This window comes from Meles meles, chromosome 6, assembly GCF_922984935.1.
Source record: "Meles meles chromosome 6, mMelMel3.1 paternal haplotype, whole genome shotgun sequence".
Classification (NCBI taxonomy): Eukaryota; Metazoa; Chordata; class Mammalia; order Carnivora; family Mustelidae; genus Meles; species Meles meles.
This window is the reverse complement of record NC_060071.1, coordinates 120020028-120036817: the sequence shown is the minus strand read 5'-3', so window position 1 is coordinate 120036817 and position 16790 is coordinate 120020028. Positions and strand designations below refer to the sequence as shown.

Sequence of the window (16790 nt, the reverse complement as noted above, 5' to 3'; positions counted from 1 at the left end):
TCAGGATTCCACAGGGCCTGACTTTGGGGCCACATGGAAACTGGTGAATTGGCCAAAGGCAACTCAGAAATATGATCCTCTACTAGAATTCAAGCTAGTTCCTCCCCTTGGCAGGACCTTTACCCCTTTCCCAAAGTTCTCCAGGGCACCTTTAAATGTGAAAGTCACAGACAGAGCAAGGAGGCAGGGATCCGGATCCTGACTAGGTAGAGTGGGGACAGATCTTACCTCATGCATATAAGGAAGACGTCCCTGAGAGTCCTTCCCACTGTGGGATCATGCCTCATGCTTATCTCATTTGGGGGGCCTTCTGGAATCATCCTCATTTGGCCTATTTATTCTGCCTCAAAAGGGTTCAAATTTTCCCCTGTTCCCTTTTTCCTGTTGGCTCCTAATCTCAGAACATCTGTGCTGATAGTAACCTTGGAGGTCATCTGTTCTCCCTTTAGTAGAGGAGGGAACTGATCACACAGTAACAGGAGAGATCCCTCTTCACCAGACTGTGACCACCGGTGTCCAGCACACTTCTTACCACACAGACCACCCCACCATTCTGCTGATTAAAAAAAAAATGATGCTCCAAATCCCAAAACGGACACAACTTGTTGCCCTCCTCTCCCTTTCTCTCCCCCACCATGTGTGGCTATGCAGTCAGCAGAGGGAGGAGGAACCATCTGACCCACAGCTCCAGAAATGGGCACCCTGTCTCCAACACTGCCACAGTGACCGTCCTAAGGCATCCAGACCTAAGTCACTCACAGCATGGCACTCTCCTGGCCAAGGGATTGGCCCAAAGAATGGGCCCAATCCAGTTTAGATCAATGAGCTAAATCCAAAGTTTTCTGACATCATCTAGGAATGAAAGTTTTCGCTCCTCTGAGAAGACAACTTCAAGTCACCTCTCTTCTGTATTCCAGAAAGTAAGATGTTGGGATGAGAAGTATGGAATCATTGCAACAATCCTACCACCATGAAAAGCTAGGCTTGAAATTAAACAGACAACACAAAAGGCAGAAAGGGAGAAACACAAAGACAACACAAACGGCAGAGGGAAATTGTTGATGGCATTAATAAGATGCTGAGTCCAACCAATCCTGAAATCCACCTTGTATCTTCATTGAGTAAGCCAGTTCAAAATGTGGTCTCTGCTCTCATGATATAAATTCCCAACTGATGTGTACATACCAAACATCACACTCAAAGCTGATCTACAATTACACTTTAGAGGCCTTTTGGTTAGCACTCGAGAGTAAAACCAACTCATGCCCTTACTGCTTCCCCCTAGAGACCAAGGAGATCCTCCTACCTCGGCCACCCACCAAGAACTCGGAGCATGTCTCCCTCTTAGAGCTCTGCAGTCACACACAGCCTCCCCATCAGGAGGCCACTGCTGAGAAGAGAATATTGGCAACTAAGCCCTCCAGAGGAAACACCAGAGACGAGAAAGATGGCAATGCCACACAAAGTGTAGAAGCTCTTTTCAGTTTAACCTGTTACTTGTTTAAAAATCATTGACAGGGTGCGTGGGTGGCTCAGCCTGTTAAGTGTCTGCCCTCAGCTCAGGTCACAATCTTGAGGTTCAGGGACTGAGCCCCATGATGCGCTCCCTGGTGGAAGAACAGACCAACTCCCACGAAATATACTTGCCAAGAAAATATCGTATCTAGGGGCCCATGGGTGGCTCAGTTCGTTAAGCATGTGCCTTTGGTTCAGGTCATGATTTCAAGGTCCTGGGATCGAGCTCTGTGCTGGGCTCCCTGCTCAGCGGGGACCTGCTTCTCCCTCTCTCTCTGCCTGCCACTCCCCCCTCCTTGTGCTCTCTCTCTGTCAAATAAATAAATGGAATCATATATACATGATTATATATATATACTCTGTATCTGTATCTGAAATATCTGAAATCTGTATCTGATCAAGTCTCTAGATCCACCTCTCATTTTACAAGAAATATGAAGGGCAGAGGAATGTGGTACACAATGTTACAGGAATGTAGTCAATAACATCTAGTGCAGAAAACCCTAGAACCACCTGTTTATTCAAAAATAAATCACAAAGTAAAAAGGAGGTGGAGGGCAAATTCATAGACTCAAAGAGATTTAAGATACAGATTAACCAATATGTGGACCTTATTTGGGTCATGTTTCAAACTCACATAAAACCACATCTAAGAGATAATCAGGGAGATCTGAATGTCGATTGCATTATATTATAGAGGTATCCCCTGTTGTCTGAAAGTACAGCCGTCCTCTGAAACATCTCATCAGCAGAAAAGGCACAAAGTGAAAAGCAATGACCATGAACGTATGTGGAAACATTTAACCTTGCGGGCTTTTCTGATACCTTAGGACACAGCTTGCTAATGGGTGCACAAAATAAATCAAGAGAAAGCGAGATGCTCACAGACACAGCTCAAAGGTCTGGTGGCTTGAGGCTGAGATGCCGCTGAGTGTCGTGGCGTTCCTAGGGAGGGAGCTGCACCCCCATTAGGGCTCGCTTCAGAATGAACACTGAATGCAATTTTTGCTTTTTGCCCTCTTTTTGTAAAGGCAAAACTCCTCCTGGGATGTCTGTCGGGTAGCAAACACTGGTTCTACTGCAGATCTTTCATAAAAGCCAACTGGCCAGATGTCAACTTTCAAAATACCTGTATTAAGCACTTATTAGTATTCTTTGGTTGTGATATGGCATTGTGGTTAGGTTTCTTTTAGTGTCTTTATCTTTCAGAGATATATTTGAAAATATTTACAGATGATAAAATATAATGTCTGGACTTGCAAGATAATGTGAACAGGAGCCTGGGGGATGGATGGAAAGAACAAGATTGGCCAGGAGTTGTCCATTATTGAAACTGTGCGAGGGTTCCATGGAAATTTTGTTACACCACTCTCTCCTTTCTTGTGTGTATTTGGAAGTTCTCATAATAAGGAAAAGTTTTTTTAGATGAATGGAAGAGATCCAAAGATGAAGGAGAATCTAAATTCTTTGCCAAAGTCCTAGTATCTCTTCCAGGATAGCCTGCTTACCCAAAGTAACACTTTTTATGTACATTTCTCCCAAGTAATTACCTTTAATGGAATATTTTTCAGTTGACACATCTTCTTTCCAAATACTGCTGGGAATTTCTGAAATACAGGGCAAGAGCTCTTTCCATGGGGTTACATTAAGAAGTTCAGTTCACAGAAAATACTATCTAAATTCCTATCACACAGGAAATGGATGGCCGGTGTGATATAGTCACCCAGCTTGTGCAGTTTTAGAAATGTATTCACCTTAATTTCTACCATCTTAGCAGGGGGAGACCTTTCTCACCCTGTTACTGAAGATAGAAACCATAATAACATATTAACTACATGCAGATGTAAAATATTTACTAGACTGAGGCCATTGTCTTTTTATAATGAAAGGCATCTGCCAGACATAACAGAAAAAACAGATTAATATCCTTAGTATTAAAACAAACAAACAAACAAACAAAAAACTCCTCCAAGTCAGCCAGTGAGCCAGGAAGAAAAAATTACCACACTTACTTTAAAAATTGACAAAAAACCTGGAGAGATGATTCCTAAAAGAGAAAGAGCTAACATAGGATGGCCAGATACAATACAAGATACCCAGTTAAATTTGAATTTCAGATGATTGACAAATAATTTTAGATAAATGACAAACAAATTTTTATTTAGGCCATATTTACACTAAGACCATGTTATTTACCTGAATTCAAATCTCTGTAATTTACATTCTTCTACATTATGTTATTCACTTATATCCTTCAAATATATGCAATTTACAATTTAGGCGATCTTATATTAGTATTTTTATTTGCCAGTTCTGACAACCCTAAATTAATGATCAATAAGTTTGAGAAAATGATCAAGCTCATTCCTAATCATGCAACGAGAGCGGGTACAGTGAGAAAAGCAGAGGCCTGGGAGAGCAGAGAGGGACACCAGTGCTGTCAGGCAGATGTGGGAGACAGTAATACCTGTGCCTGGCCCTGAGCTGGGGGGAGGCATGGCCTCAGGGCCTCAGGAAGGCAGGAGGGAAGTGGCCAGCAATGCAAGGAGTTGGGGAAGCCGCATGTTTGGCTAAATGTCCCTGAACGTGTTCTTCTGGGGAAAGGAAAAGTGTGATCAACAGCACAGACCCCTCAAAGAAGCATCACTTTTATTGCTTGCTCTTTTTTTTTTTAAAAGGTTTTATTTATTTATCTGACAGATAGAGATCACAAGTAGGCAAAGAGGCAGGCAGAGAGAGAGAGAGAGAGAGGAGGAAACAGGCTCCCCGCTGAGCAGAGATTCCGATGCGGGGCTCAATCCCAGGACCCCGGGATCATGACCTGAGCTGAAGGCAGAGGCTTTAACCCGCTGAGCCACCCAGGTGCCCCTTATTGCTTGCTCTTAAAACTCTGTTGTGACATATCCAAATCCGTTTTTTTAAAGATTGTATTTATTTGACAGAGAGAGAGATCACAAGTAGACAGAGAGGCAGGCAGAGAGAGAGGGGGAAGCAGGCTCCCTACCAAGCAGAGAGTCTGATGCGGGGCTTGATCCCAGGACCCTGAGATCATGACCTGAGCCAAAGGCAGAGGCTTAACCCACTGAGCCACCCAGGCTATCCAAATCCATTTTATCTTTTCTGGAAAACTGTCTGATCTATTATGTAACGCATACAAAATAGAATTTTAAACTCCATGTACTCACCTCCCGCTTTAAAAACATAAAACATCACCGATTCAAGGCAAACCTTCTGTGTCCCCTCTAGCGTGTCACTGGCCTTCCTGCCCTCTCACCTAATTAACCACTAACCTGAGCTTCAGAGTTATCATTACCCTTCATTTTCTCATGCACTCTTCACATATGTATGTACTCCTAAACAATCATCGCTCTTGCATGATGTTAACCTTTATATAAATGGCATAATGTATGCATTTTTGTACATTTTGCCTTCTTTCACTCAACGTTCTGACTATGAAATTCATCCATAATAATGGTTATAGCTTTAGATTAGCCATTTGGGTGCTGTGTAGTATTCCACTTTTTGTATATGCCGTAATTCATATTTCTAGTCACCTGCTGATGGGCATGTAGGTGGTTTCCAGTTTTGTTATTGCCACCAAAAAATGCTGCTATGAGCATCCTTAAACATGTGTCTTGGCACATATTTAAGCACATTTCTCTAGGGCATATAGCAGAGTGAAAGTAAAAAGTCAATCCTAAGAAGTGATCGTGCTAATTTATATTTCCACCAGCAGCAATAAGTACATTTTTACATTTATGTCATGCTAAGGTTAACTGGAAACTCTCCTTTAAGGCAAACCCGAGTTTGGGGAGCCTGGGTGCCTGAGTCAGTTGACCGAGTGCCTTCCGCTCAGGTCATGATCCCAGGGTTCTGGGATCGGGCACCACATTTGCCTCCCTGTTGCGCAGGGAGCCTGCTTCTCCCTCTCGCCCTGCCTGTTGCTTCCCCTGCTTGTACTCTCTTTCTCTCTCTCCATCAAATAAATAAATAAAATCTTTTTTAAAAGTTCAAAGCAAACTAAGTTCAAAGCATGCTGGAAATGAGTAGGAGGCCTGGTGCTAACAGTGACTAAACCTGAAAATCAGCCTAACATGAGACAGGCTAACTGTCAGATGTAGACGGAATCCAAAGGTATTCAGGCTGGATTCAGACAGGTTTGGAACTTTTTTTTAAATCACGTGTGTTTTAATCTTTATTATTGTCCTCTAAGGTTTAAAAGTGCTCATCGTAAAATTAGTTTAATATTTACTAAAACACATCCCATAGAGGTGGAATATCCCCATGCTAATCACCATTAACCACACGACTTATAACGCACCCGATTTTTCTATACATAAACCAGCTTTTTTTGCTTTGAGCAAACAGGATCATATATTCTGATTTGCAGTTTACTTTGTTGTTTTTACTGTTCAATATATCTTTATAAGGGAAGAAACAATCTACATTTCAAAAAATTCTATTGTTCAATGAACATTTACTAAGCACCTGTTGTTGGCCAGGATAAGTCTATAAAGAAAATTAAATAATTCCACCATTAGGAGACTCCCACTCTGAAAGGAAAGAAACTAATAGATGTGGGTCATTATAATGGCCCCTGTTTATCAAGCACCTTCTATGAGCCAGGCGCTGTATTCGACCCTTAGTGAATGTGGCAAGCAGAACAATGGCCCCTCAAAGATGCCCATGTCCTAATCTTAATAATGCTATGTTACATGGCAAGGAGGAATCAAGATTGCTAATCAGTTAACCATAAGATAAGGAGAACATCTGAGCTCATCAATCACAAGAGTCCTTATGGGGAAAGTGGGCAACAGGAGAGTTGGAACCAGAGAGATGGCAGCATGAAAAAGACTTGACCAGCTACTGCTGGATTTGAAGGTAGAAGGGGACTCCCAACCAAGGAAGGCGGGCAGTTTCTAGAAGGTGGAAAAGGCAATAAAATGAATTCTCCCCTACAGCCTCCAAAAAGGACCTGAGCTCTGCTGATTTTTTTAGCCCATGGAGACCATGTCAGACTTAATCTCCAGAAATGAGTGTTATTTAAGTCAATGGTTGTGGTACTTGTTATAGCAGGAATGGGAAGCTAAGACATCCCACGTGCATCCTCCCCACCACCCTGGACATAGAGGCTATGACCTCTATTGGACAAATCAGGGGACTGAGGGTCCGTGAAATTAAATTACTAGCCCAGGACCACAGAGGCCAAGCCAGAGTCAAACCTGGGTCTGTCTCTCTCCAAAGTCTGTGCTGAGGCTGCCCCAGTACCTTCTTACCACGGTCAGCTGCGACGCCAGGCAGGTGATACGCGCACGGACACCAGGGTGAGCAAAGCCCAGGGTGCAGAGAGAGCTCTGCGTGGGGCAAGTCTGGGAGGACTGTGTGTCATCCAAATGACAGGCAGAATTTTGACAGATGGAGATGGGAAGGAAAAGACAGGTTAGGAAATGTGATGTGGTTCAGCACGGCCACAGTCTGGGGCATGTGGTGGAGGCATCTGGCAGGAGGTAGGGTTGGGCACAATGGCTAGAGACCCATACTGTCTAGTGTGATAGCCACTAGCCATATGTGGCTATTTTAACGTTAACATTTAAATTAACTGAAATCAAATTCATTAAAAATTCTGTTCTTCGGTTGTGCTAAGCACATTTACAACTTCAAGAGTCACATGTGTCTACCATCGGACAGTGCCAATGTAGAATATTACCATCCCCGAACAAACGTCCCACGGACAGTGCTGCGGACAATGTGAATTGTCAGTGGCTCTGGGCACCCGAGGAGCAGGGACCGGTCCGCGGGCTTTGGCAATGCTCTCCACCTCACCCTCATTCTTATGATCTACTTTTGTGTCCTTTCCCTGGCTTTGCAGGGTTCTCCAAGAACGCATACACAATAAACACCCACCCAAAATACCTAAAACTCCCAGCAGTGTCCTAGAGATGCTTATCTGGTCCTAAAAATGAACTATTCTGGGAAGTAGGTCCAGTTTTCCCCCACTGTCAAAAAGGAAGAATAGCATTCAGTCCTTATCTGAATCAGATCAACGCTGCCCTGTGAAATGGATATTAAAAAGGAAGGGCAGAGCTGCTCACATTTGTAGTATCTGTCAGGTTTCAAAGCATCTGCTACATTGTCTCCTGGGACCTCGCTCAGTGTGGTCCTCCCAGCTGGGGGGTAGGGGGTGGGGAAAGCTGTCCTGGAACTCCAGCTCTCCTGAGCAGCCTTTCCCTGCTCAGTCGACAGAGGCTGCCCAACCCTGGCTCCCAAAAAAAGGAGGCTGAAATCAATGTCTGGGAAGTGTGCAGGGCTCCACACCTAACAAGCGTAGATTTCTGCCAAAGGTAAGATTATTTTGTGATCTAGCAATTGAGTTTAGAATGATGTCAGATGCAAAATGAAATCCAATTAATTGCTATAATGACCCATGTTGCTTTGGGGTCTTTATGAGGCTGCTGGGAATGTTCTTGGAGATCCAATTCTCATATCCCCTCAGTGACTCTGGATGTGTGCAGAGCACACATGTACAATGCTAACCCTGTTTGGCAGGCCTCACAAACAGCTCCGATCAATTTCTCATCCGCAACTCAACCCTTGTCCTCTCCCAAACAGCTCCGCAGTGACAAACGGGGAAGGAGGGGGCCTCCTCACAGACATTCTCCCCCGCCACTTCCACCGCCAGCAATGCCAGGAACTTGGCTGCTTAAACAATAGATCTCTATGTGGTCGGGAGAGAAAGGGTGCCCTGTACCTGCTAAGGAAGGCCATGCTCCCTTCCCCCAGGCTCTGCCAGGGGGGTGAGGGAGGAAGCCAGGATGAAGACAGGCATCACATCAGATGCACTCCGTTCCCCCTCCCCCAGTCCACCCGCAAAAGGCAAGTAAGGCTTATGACCCAAGCATCAGCTAGTGAACTTTTCTACTCTGCGGGGCAGGGGACCCAGATGTGCAGGATGGATCCCCCTGAGCAAGGGAGAGGGAAGACAGCCCACCGCCAACTCAGCCTTATAAATGAGCCCTTTGGCCAGCTGATGTAGATACTGATGCCAGGACCTGGGCCTGCTCTGGGTCGAACCGGCCAAGAACTGAAACAAAAGCCAATAATCACTCCCCAATGTGATATTTTCAGTAGGACCATGTGCCCATCTGGAAGAGGAGGAGCAGAAGGAGGCAAGACAGGAGTTCCTGCTCTGGGAACCTTTGTGTGTCTGAGCATGGGGTACCAAGAGTTGAACTAATCATCAACTTTGATTCCTGATACTCAACATTGGTCTATCCAGGCCCCACTTTCATTTTCCGTTTAATCAGCCGCTAATCGTTATTAACGGACAACTACCTTCCAACCCATCCTTCCCTCCCCCAAAAGGTAAAGTATTGACAATAACTTACACTAACCATATGGTTTACCCCACCATGTGGTTCCAACCGTCTGCTCCCCCATAACTTCGCCTAAATCCTCTGTCCAACATTACTTTGCTTTTCTTCTCATAGAGCATTATTGTAGTTATATGTATTCCTAGAAGATATTTTCTTCAATTTTAGCTCCTTTTAAGTTTATAAGATGCCATGCTCTGTCTTCCGGTGCATTTCTTTTACTTAATATCCTATTACCAAGATTCATCCACATTTTTGCATGTCAGTGTTGCTCATTTGTTTTGCCTGAGCATGATCCTCCACCGTGTGAAAACATCAACTAATCTGCCCTCCAACTCATGGCCACTTGGGCTTTTTCCAGGCTTCCAGCATTACGAACATGGTTGCATGGGTCTCCTTCTGGACATGAGTTTCTCTTGGGCATACGTACTTAGGACCACAATTGCTGGGCCATACAAAGTGTGAATTTCAACTTTGGGAGAAAATGAGATAACATCCAAGTGTTTTCCATTTGATAGCATTTCCTACAGCTTCTAAGATGATCATTTCCTCTCCCTGGCCTTCTCAATTTCGCTCCTCTAAATTTCACATGTCAGTTCCATCAAAATGTTTAAACCAAGTTCTTTGCCTAACACCGGAAGAGCATTTCAGATAAATCTCCTGGGGTAGAAAAGAAGGGTCTTGTCAGGCCCACAGGTAATAGGAAGAGTTGTCTACACAGACTCAGGGACCCACCCCAGTCCAGACACTGACGCAAACTAGTCAAAAGAAAGAGAGCTGTCTAGAAGCTGTTTCACACCTGTTCCCCATCCCAGTTTGCTCGTTCTGTCTCTCCTCCCCCAAACCTCCCATAACCACCACACATATTAACTTTTAAATAAGGAACAAAAGCCTATAAATGGGGGGAACATTATTTATGAAATAACCAATTTCAGGTTCAAATGAGAGCAAGGGGTCTAGCTTGGACATCACTGCAGAGTCTGACCCATTTCAGTAAACATTCAGAGAACGCTTCGCAGTGTAACCCAGCACACTGACAGATAAGACCTCTATTCTGCCCTCAAGGTGGGGTGAGTTTGTTCATTTCACAAGACAGGGCTGTACGTGATGTGCCAACAGCGTTAGTGCAGAGAAGGTGGGAGATGCTAGCCTGATCTCGAGATGCTCATCGTGGAAAGATCAGCCGAAGTTAGAAGGCAAGTGAGCCAAATACAGGAGTTGGTCGAAGGTGAGAGTGACCAATTCTCCCCCAAAGGGTGTTCTGCAGGAGAGCTCCTGGGGAGTGGTGCGGGAGCTGGGTTTTGAAGGGCAAACCCAGCCAGCGAGAGGAGAGAGAACCAATAAAGAACAGACATAAAACAAGAAACCCAATTCCTTACTCAGACTTCTTGACCTTCCCATTTTCGCCTCTTTTCAAATTTCTTAAATCTATTTCTGGCCTCCAGTAGCGCAAAAGCACTAAGAAAGTGGAACCCATAGAATGCTGTTAAACATGCATTGTCTGCATTAATTTATTTTTTCCATAAACAACAACGCAGTCCTTCCCCACCCAGCACCTGGCCCCGTGCTGGGCTCTGGGGATGCACCAGTAGAGAAGATGGGCCGGTTCCTGCCATCACCCAGCTCCTGGGCAGACAGAGGTTTAGACAAAGACAGGCAGTTGACTTGGCCTGACCATCAGCCAGACTCCATCAGCCTGAGATAGCCCCTCCTCCACCCCACCCTTCCCCGAAACATTTTCAGTAAATTGTACAGGATTAAAGAAATGGCTGCCTCCTCAGTAATTAAAAGGATCCTGACCAGCGTCCCAGGTAGCCAAGTGGCTGCTCAGAGCTCGGAGACCAAAAAATCAGGTGCTTCCTACAAAATAGCCTCCAATCTGATACTTGATAGCTGTGGGTTTCCAGAGTCAAACAGATGTCAGGAATTTTATGAAGGCAGGAAGCAAATAAGGGAGTGAGGATTGGGGTCTAGGCCTCGGGGGAGCTCAATTAGTGGGCCAGATAACGTTAAACCAAAAGGGCATGCTCTCGGTTTCCTAGAAAGCCAGCTGGAAAAGATGCCAATCCTTAAGCCTCTGTCACTCAAAAGATTAACAGAAGAGACCCAGGGGTGCCCAAGGGAATACTGCAACAAGCCAGATGTTTCTGCTTCTCAGACACTGGCCACCATTGCCACACTCCTCAGGCCATTAAGAAGCCACAGAAGAGAGCTGGAATCTTTGGGGATTGCCTGGAACTCAAAGGCATCACCCTTTAGTGATTCTGACACCAAAAAATATGATCAACCTTTTCTTACAGCCTCCCCTAATGCGTCCAGGTTCAGTACTGTCTCAAGGAGCCATCTCTTCCTGTGAGAGGGACAGCGCCACTGGTGGGTTGAGCGCTCCCTGCGGCGGCTTGGTGGCAGGAAGAGCAGACCACCTGTAAATCCATATAAACTGGGATGTGGGTCCCACAGCTACATGTGCACCATGAGTGTTTCAAACAAGCCAGTTAGCTTTCCAGGGTCTCACTTGCAAAATGGCACTAACAAGACCCCCTTCCTTGTTGTTCTATGCATAAGCGGTAATGGAAACGGCCCAGCCCCCATGTCCCTGAACCGCAGCTCTTCTTGTAGCCTATAAATGCACCCAAGTAAGCACATGCTCAAGACAACAGCTTTCCCTTGGTACTTTTACTGTGTGTGTGTGTGTGTGTGTGTGTGTGTGTGTGTGTGTGTGTGAAAGAGAGAACACAGCTGGGATCCACACAAGCCTATGTACAGCTCCTGTTTTATTTCAGCAGATCTATCGAATGATTAAACTAAAGAAGCTGGAGGGAAACCTAACCAATGTCCCGATTTTCCCCTAAAGCCTCTAGCCTTCCCCTAAAAGTTGCTTCCTCCAATTTCAGGAGGCAGAGAAGGAAAGCCATATGGCTTGAGATGCTAGACATGCCCAGCAGCAAACGAGCCCCCCACCATTTGTCTCCGGGCCTCTCGTGTGGGCGGGCATCCAGATTTCAGTCGGGGTGCTCTGGTCTGCGTCTCTGTCTTGACTGTTCCTAATTATTGGAGGGAACTCTGTGGCTCTCCTGACCTCGGAGTTTAAGAGCTGCGGAGTCCTAATATCAAACCAAGCAGCTTCATTTAAAAGGCATCCTCATCTGCATCCATAAAAGTCCCTCCCGGAGCCCACACTCGCCCCAGCTTCGAGAACGCCTGCTGTCGAGGATTTACGACACGCCCTGGATCTAATCTGCGGCACCTTAACTGCTTTTTGTGGCACATCTGGTCATAAAAGCAAGGGCCGGCACAACACGGGGACAAACACTTTTCTTTCCTAAGTGGCTGCAAATCTGATCTCCCAGTGATAGCTGGGCTCCCACGTCAGCAGCAGCCGGTATCTGGGAGGTCGGCAAGGCTGGCCAGCCTTTGCAAGACTTTTCCTCCACACACGAGAGCTATAAAGAGGACTCTCCTAGAGCAAGAGCTGCGAATAAAGAACCTGCGGTCTGAACAGGTGGTAACTGGGCTAGGCCCGCAGATACCCAGGAAAGCCCCCGGCGCTTAGGGAGACGACCTTGTTTTCACAAAGATTCCAGCTGCTTCACACGGACTCTCAGGCTGCCAGTCGAGGCAAGCAGCTATCCGGAGAGACTGCCCTGACATAAGCTGATTCTTGGCCAGAGATCCTCTGGATTAAGTTCGGTCAAATGAACCACCAGGTGGTTTAATAGAACATTTTTTTTTTAAGGCAGCGGAATCCTTCATTTAGACCAATTGGGGTGGGAGGAGCGATAATCTAGACCAGCCGTGAACACAATGCCTTCAGTTCCAGGAGATTTTACAACGCTCTGGACAGCCTGTCCTGTGCACAGAATTGGCACGTTTGCATATCGTTCAGAAACTCCAATCAGACCAAGGTTCAACAAGTAGTTCAACCTCCCAGCCCCGAAGTCAGGGGGAAGAGACTCTTAAGCATTGCGCAGCGCCTCTCCGCAGCCCCCCACCTCCACCCCTGCTCCCGGGCTGTGCCCAGCAGGAGAGAGCATTAAAATTATCTGCCGTGAGTTTTATGAGCAGCGATCACTTTTTAAAACAACAACACAAGGTCCTTGTGTGGTTTTCAGGTAACCTAAAACTCTGGAGGCAGAACTGCCCCCCACCCCCTCGCCGCCTGCCAAGAACGCCGGCGCTCCGGAACCCGGACCCGGCGCGGCGTGAGACCACAGGGCAGCCCACTCGAGCAGAGAGCGAGCCTTTTTCGGACGCTGGAGGCACCCGCTCGGAGCAAAATACTCTAGGAGAAGAGACAGGGAGAGAAAACCCGGTGACAGTTCGAGGGGGAAGGCGAGAGGCAGATCGGCGCTGCAAGAAAGGAGGGAGGTGGGAGGAAGAACGGGAGAAATTTTTATTCGCCCAGAAGTCCACGGGGGCCGGGTGGTAGGTGCGGGGGGTGGGGGGGCCGAGGTCTGACACCTCCCTTCCCCCTTCACCCCCACCCACCCCCACCCCGAGGGATGGGGGCAGGCGACCTCAGGCTCCCTCCGCAGGTGGGCGCGCGGCCGGGGACGCACTTACCCTGGGGCCCGTGGTGCGGTGGCCGCGAACTAGGGACAGCTGCACCAACACGAGCAGCAAGTGGGGCGTGAGCAGGCGGGCGCAGCGCGCGGACAGCATGGTGCCAGCCGGGCCGGGCAGCCGGCTGCGGGCGGGGGGCGCGGATTCCGCGGGGCGCACGGCTGCGCCTGCCTTCCTGCCTTCCTTCCCTCGGGGGCCCTCGCGGCTGCCGGGCGGCGGGGCGGCGGGGCGGCGGGGCGGCGGGGGCGGCGGCGCTGCGCTCAGAGCGCGCGGTCATGAACCGCCGGGGAGGGGAGCTGGAGCGCGAGCGTGTGCTCCGCGCGCGGCGCTCGCTCGCTCGGCTCGGCCGGGCCGCGGCGACAGCAGGTTGGACGCCAGAGCCCAGGCCATGGGAATTCCCGTTATAAACCCCCGGGAAGGGCGGGGCGGAGCCTGGCGGCCCTGATTGACGGGCCGAGAGGCCCGTAGCAGCCGACCCTCTGGCAGGTGAAAGCCAATCGGAGAGCGGACAGAGGGGCGGCTCGCGGTCAACCCCACCGAGGAGCGACACCCGCTTGCTCAGCCGGAGTGGGCTCCCGCAGAGCCTGGGAGGAAGAGGAACTTTCTTGCGGTCCTTCTGTCTGAGGAAGCCTCGAAGAGCTCCAGCGGCCCTAACTCCCGGATCGCCCACCCAGCTAAAAATCAGGCCTGAAGCATGTGTAATTTTCGACCTAATTCCACGAGTTGTCCCAACAGTCCTGTAAAATAAGCAGGAAAAATACTTGTAGCCCCATTTTTCTGAAGAGGATACTAGGGCTCAAAGTAGTTAAGAAATCTATTTCCTCATCGTCTCGACACCAAAAACAACTGAGAAGGGGACCCGCGCGGGACAGGCTGTGAATGGCCTTGGGAGTGGGGAGTGCACGTTCACTTCTTGTAAAGAAGCTTCCAGGGGATGACAACCCAAGTCCTAAAGCATTTCCCTCCGGAAATGCCTAGGAAGTGCCTAGGAGATAAGGTGAAGCGCGTCCTAGTTATCCGCCTGCTGGGGAGGGCCCCTGTGGCTGTGGGGGTAATGCCCACCTGGAACCCTGCAGGGGATGGGGGTGGGAATCCAGGTTTGGGACCCAGGCATCCTGGCTCCCTGCCTTGGGCTGGACTGGACTGGACTGGAGGGCCAAGGGGCAGCCACTGGGGGAGTGGAAGAAAAATATTGATGGGGAGGGAAGGTCTGTGGACCCCACAGCTGGGTGAGAGTGGGGAGAGGAGAGGAGACCTCTCCTGGGTTCCCAACCCACTTGGGAGACGATAACATCACAAAAGGTCTAGCCGGATGTTGAACGTCTCTGCCCAGGATAATCTCCAAAGGGCTGTCTTGGGAATGGTCACAGCTGCATCACACCAGCTCCTGGGCCAGAGCACCATCCACTGCATTCAACCCAAGAGAACCATGGCTTCCCTTTTTGTGTGGATTATAACCCTTAGGGTTTACTTCCATTGAATGGACCACTCACTACATGAGGAGGGAATCCTTTCTCCAACCAGGCAGGAAGCATTAGCACCAGCACTTAATTCCTCCCCCGTTTGTGCCTGAGAGGTCCTACCAAAGGTTAGCTCTGCTCCCTTATGGCTTCTCCTCTGGACTGTGTGAACATGCTTCCCACCCAACTCCTGCATTCAGCTTTGCCTACTCCCCTTGCCTGCCTCATCCAGCCTCCACCCTACATCCTTCCAAAAGAGCAAACCTGAATGTACTGCTCCCTAGTTAATAGACTTAAACTCTGCCCAGTGCTCTCTGATAAGAGAGCCCAGACTTGATGCTGGAACAATAACAAAAGTACTTGTCATTCTCCAGACAAAAACAAAGACCATCTCTAAGGGAAGTGCCTGTCTTCCTCTGCTGAGAAGCAACACAGTGGTCAGGCAGCTTTCTGGAGCTAGACAGGATGGGTTCAAATCCTGGGTCTGCCACCTAGTGGCATAACCTTGCACAAGTCACTTTACTCCTCTGGGGTCCAGTCTTTCCCTCTGTAAAATGGGGATAAAAATGGTCTCTACTTCATGAATGGTCAGGATTCAAGGAGATGGTTAAGTTAGAAATACCAACTCCGGCTAAGAAGAGGGCAAGGCAAATGGCTCATCTCATTTTATCCTCAGAATGATCTTGTGAAGTAGGGAGAGAGATCCAACTTTACAGGTAAGTAAACAGATAGTCCAGGAGATTGTGACTTCCTTTCCTCATCTGGCTGGTAAATGACGTCCGAGATTCAAGGCTAGGTTTTCAGATTCTAATTCCACCTCTGTTGTGTGATGACTACAGTGTCCAATCTCAAATGCCATAGGGTTAGATGCTCCCTGTGTGGTGCACGGAAAATCTCAGCCGTGACCTGCAAAAGAACTGAGACTTGGGAGCGGCACCGAACTTCAGGGGAAGAGCGTGGAAACAGCCCCTATGATCTGGCATGCTGGGAATTCGCCCAGCTGGACTCGTGACACTGGCCCAATACTACTGCGCCTCATGCAGCACTTTGATTAATTTCCGTGTGCCTTGTGTGTTCACGCACCAGGGGTAGGCAGGATGGAAATGTTATCACCGAGCTCCGCAGCCTGACAGGTCTGTCCTGACTCCACCACCTGGCCATGTACGCATGGTCAAACTGGTCAACTTCTTCCTGTTGCTGGAATTATTGAGAAATCTGCTGGAGTAAGTAAATATGCTTGCGATGGCCCCCCAGTATCTGGCAGCTCCACGCACCCAGGGAAAAGGCTGTGCAATCGTCCTTTCCATCCATAACACTGCATGCTGCTTTCTAGCCAGAAAGCCTATTTCCAACTGGTCGCTGGTCCAAAAGTCTACATTTTCTGGATTTCGACCATGTAGCTTAGTTTAAAATATGAGCAACTGCTTTCCAGTTACTTTGCTCAGCAAGTATTTTCTTTCCCTCTGGTTGGCATGCAGGGCCTGTCGTAACCATGGCCATCATTCAAATGATGCATTTTCTTCTCCTGACTCCTCCCAACCCCAGAGAAGGTTAGAAATTCCAGAGAACTACTAGTCACAAACAGCGCCTCTCTGCCAGGCTCAATCTTCTGATCCAAGCAAAAAGTGAAATTGACAAGTTCCTTCTTTCCCTGGAGGCCAGGCTTATGGTCCAAAAATAAATTTAGCTATTCTGGCATCTGGTCTGTCCAGTTCCAGCCATACTCCTTGTCCTGTGGGACTTCTATTTGCAAGGGGATATTTCAGTAGAAGAAAAATAATACTTTATATCCCATATTGAGGCCTGAGGGCCTCAAATATTTAGTATTAGCTCGAAATGCCCGTTTCAAGAATATGTTTCTGTATAATCCAAAAGAGCCTTG

The 16790-nt window shown here is 47.9% G+C and overlaps 1 protein-coding gene across 5 annotated transcripts in view; it reads right to left on the bottom strand.

The window, feature by feature from the left end:
- Window positions 1–13818, bottom strand: part of SMOC1 (SPARC related modular calcium binding 1) — a 150464-nt gene extending 136646 nt beyond the window's left edge. For all 5 annotated transcript variants that reach the window (XM_046009035.1, XM_046009036.1, XM_046009037.1 and 2 more), the window contains exon 1: window positions 13449–13818. In XM_046009035.1, the coding sequence (XP_045864991.1) occupies window positions 13449–13547 (99 nt within the window). In that variant the 5' untranslated portion in view covers window positions 13548–13818. The remainder of the gene's footprint in view (window positions 1–13448) is intronic.
- Window positions 13819–16790: the final 2972 nt, after the last annotated feature.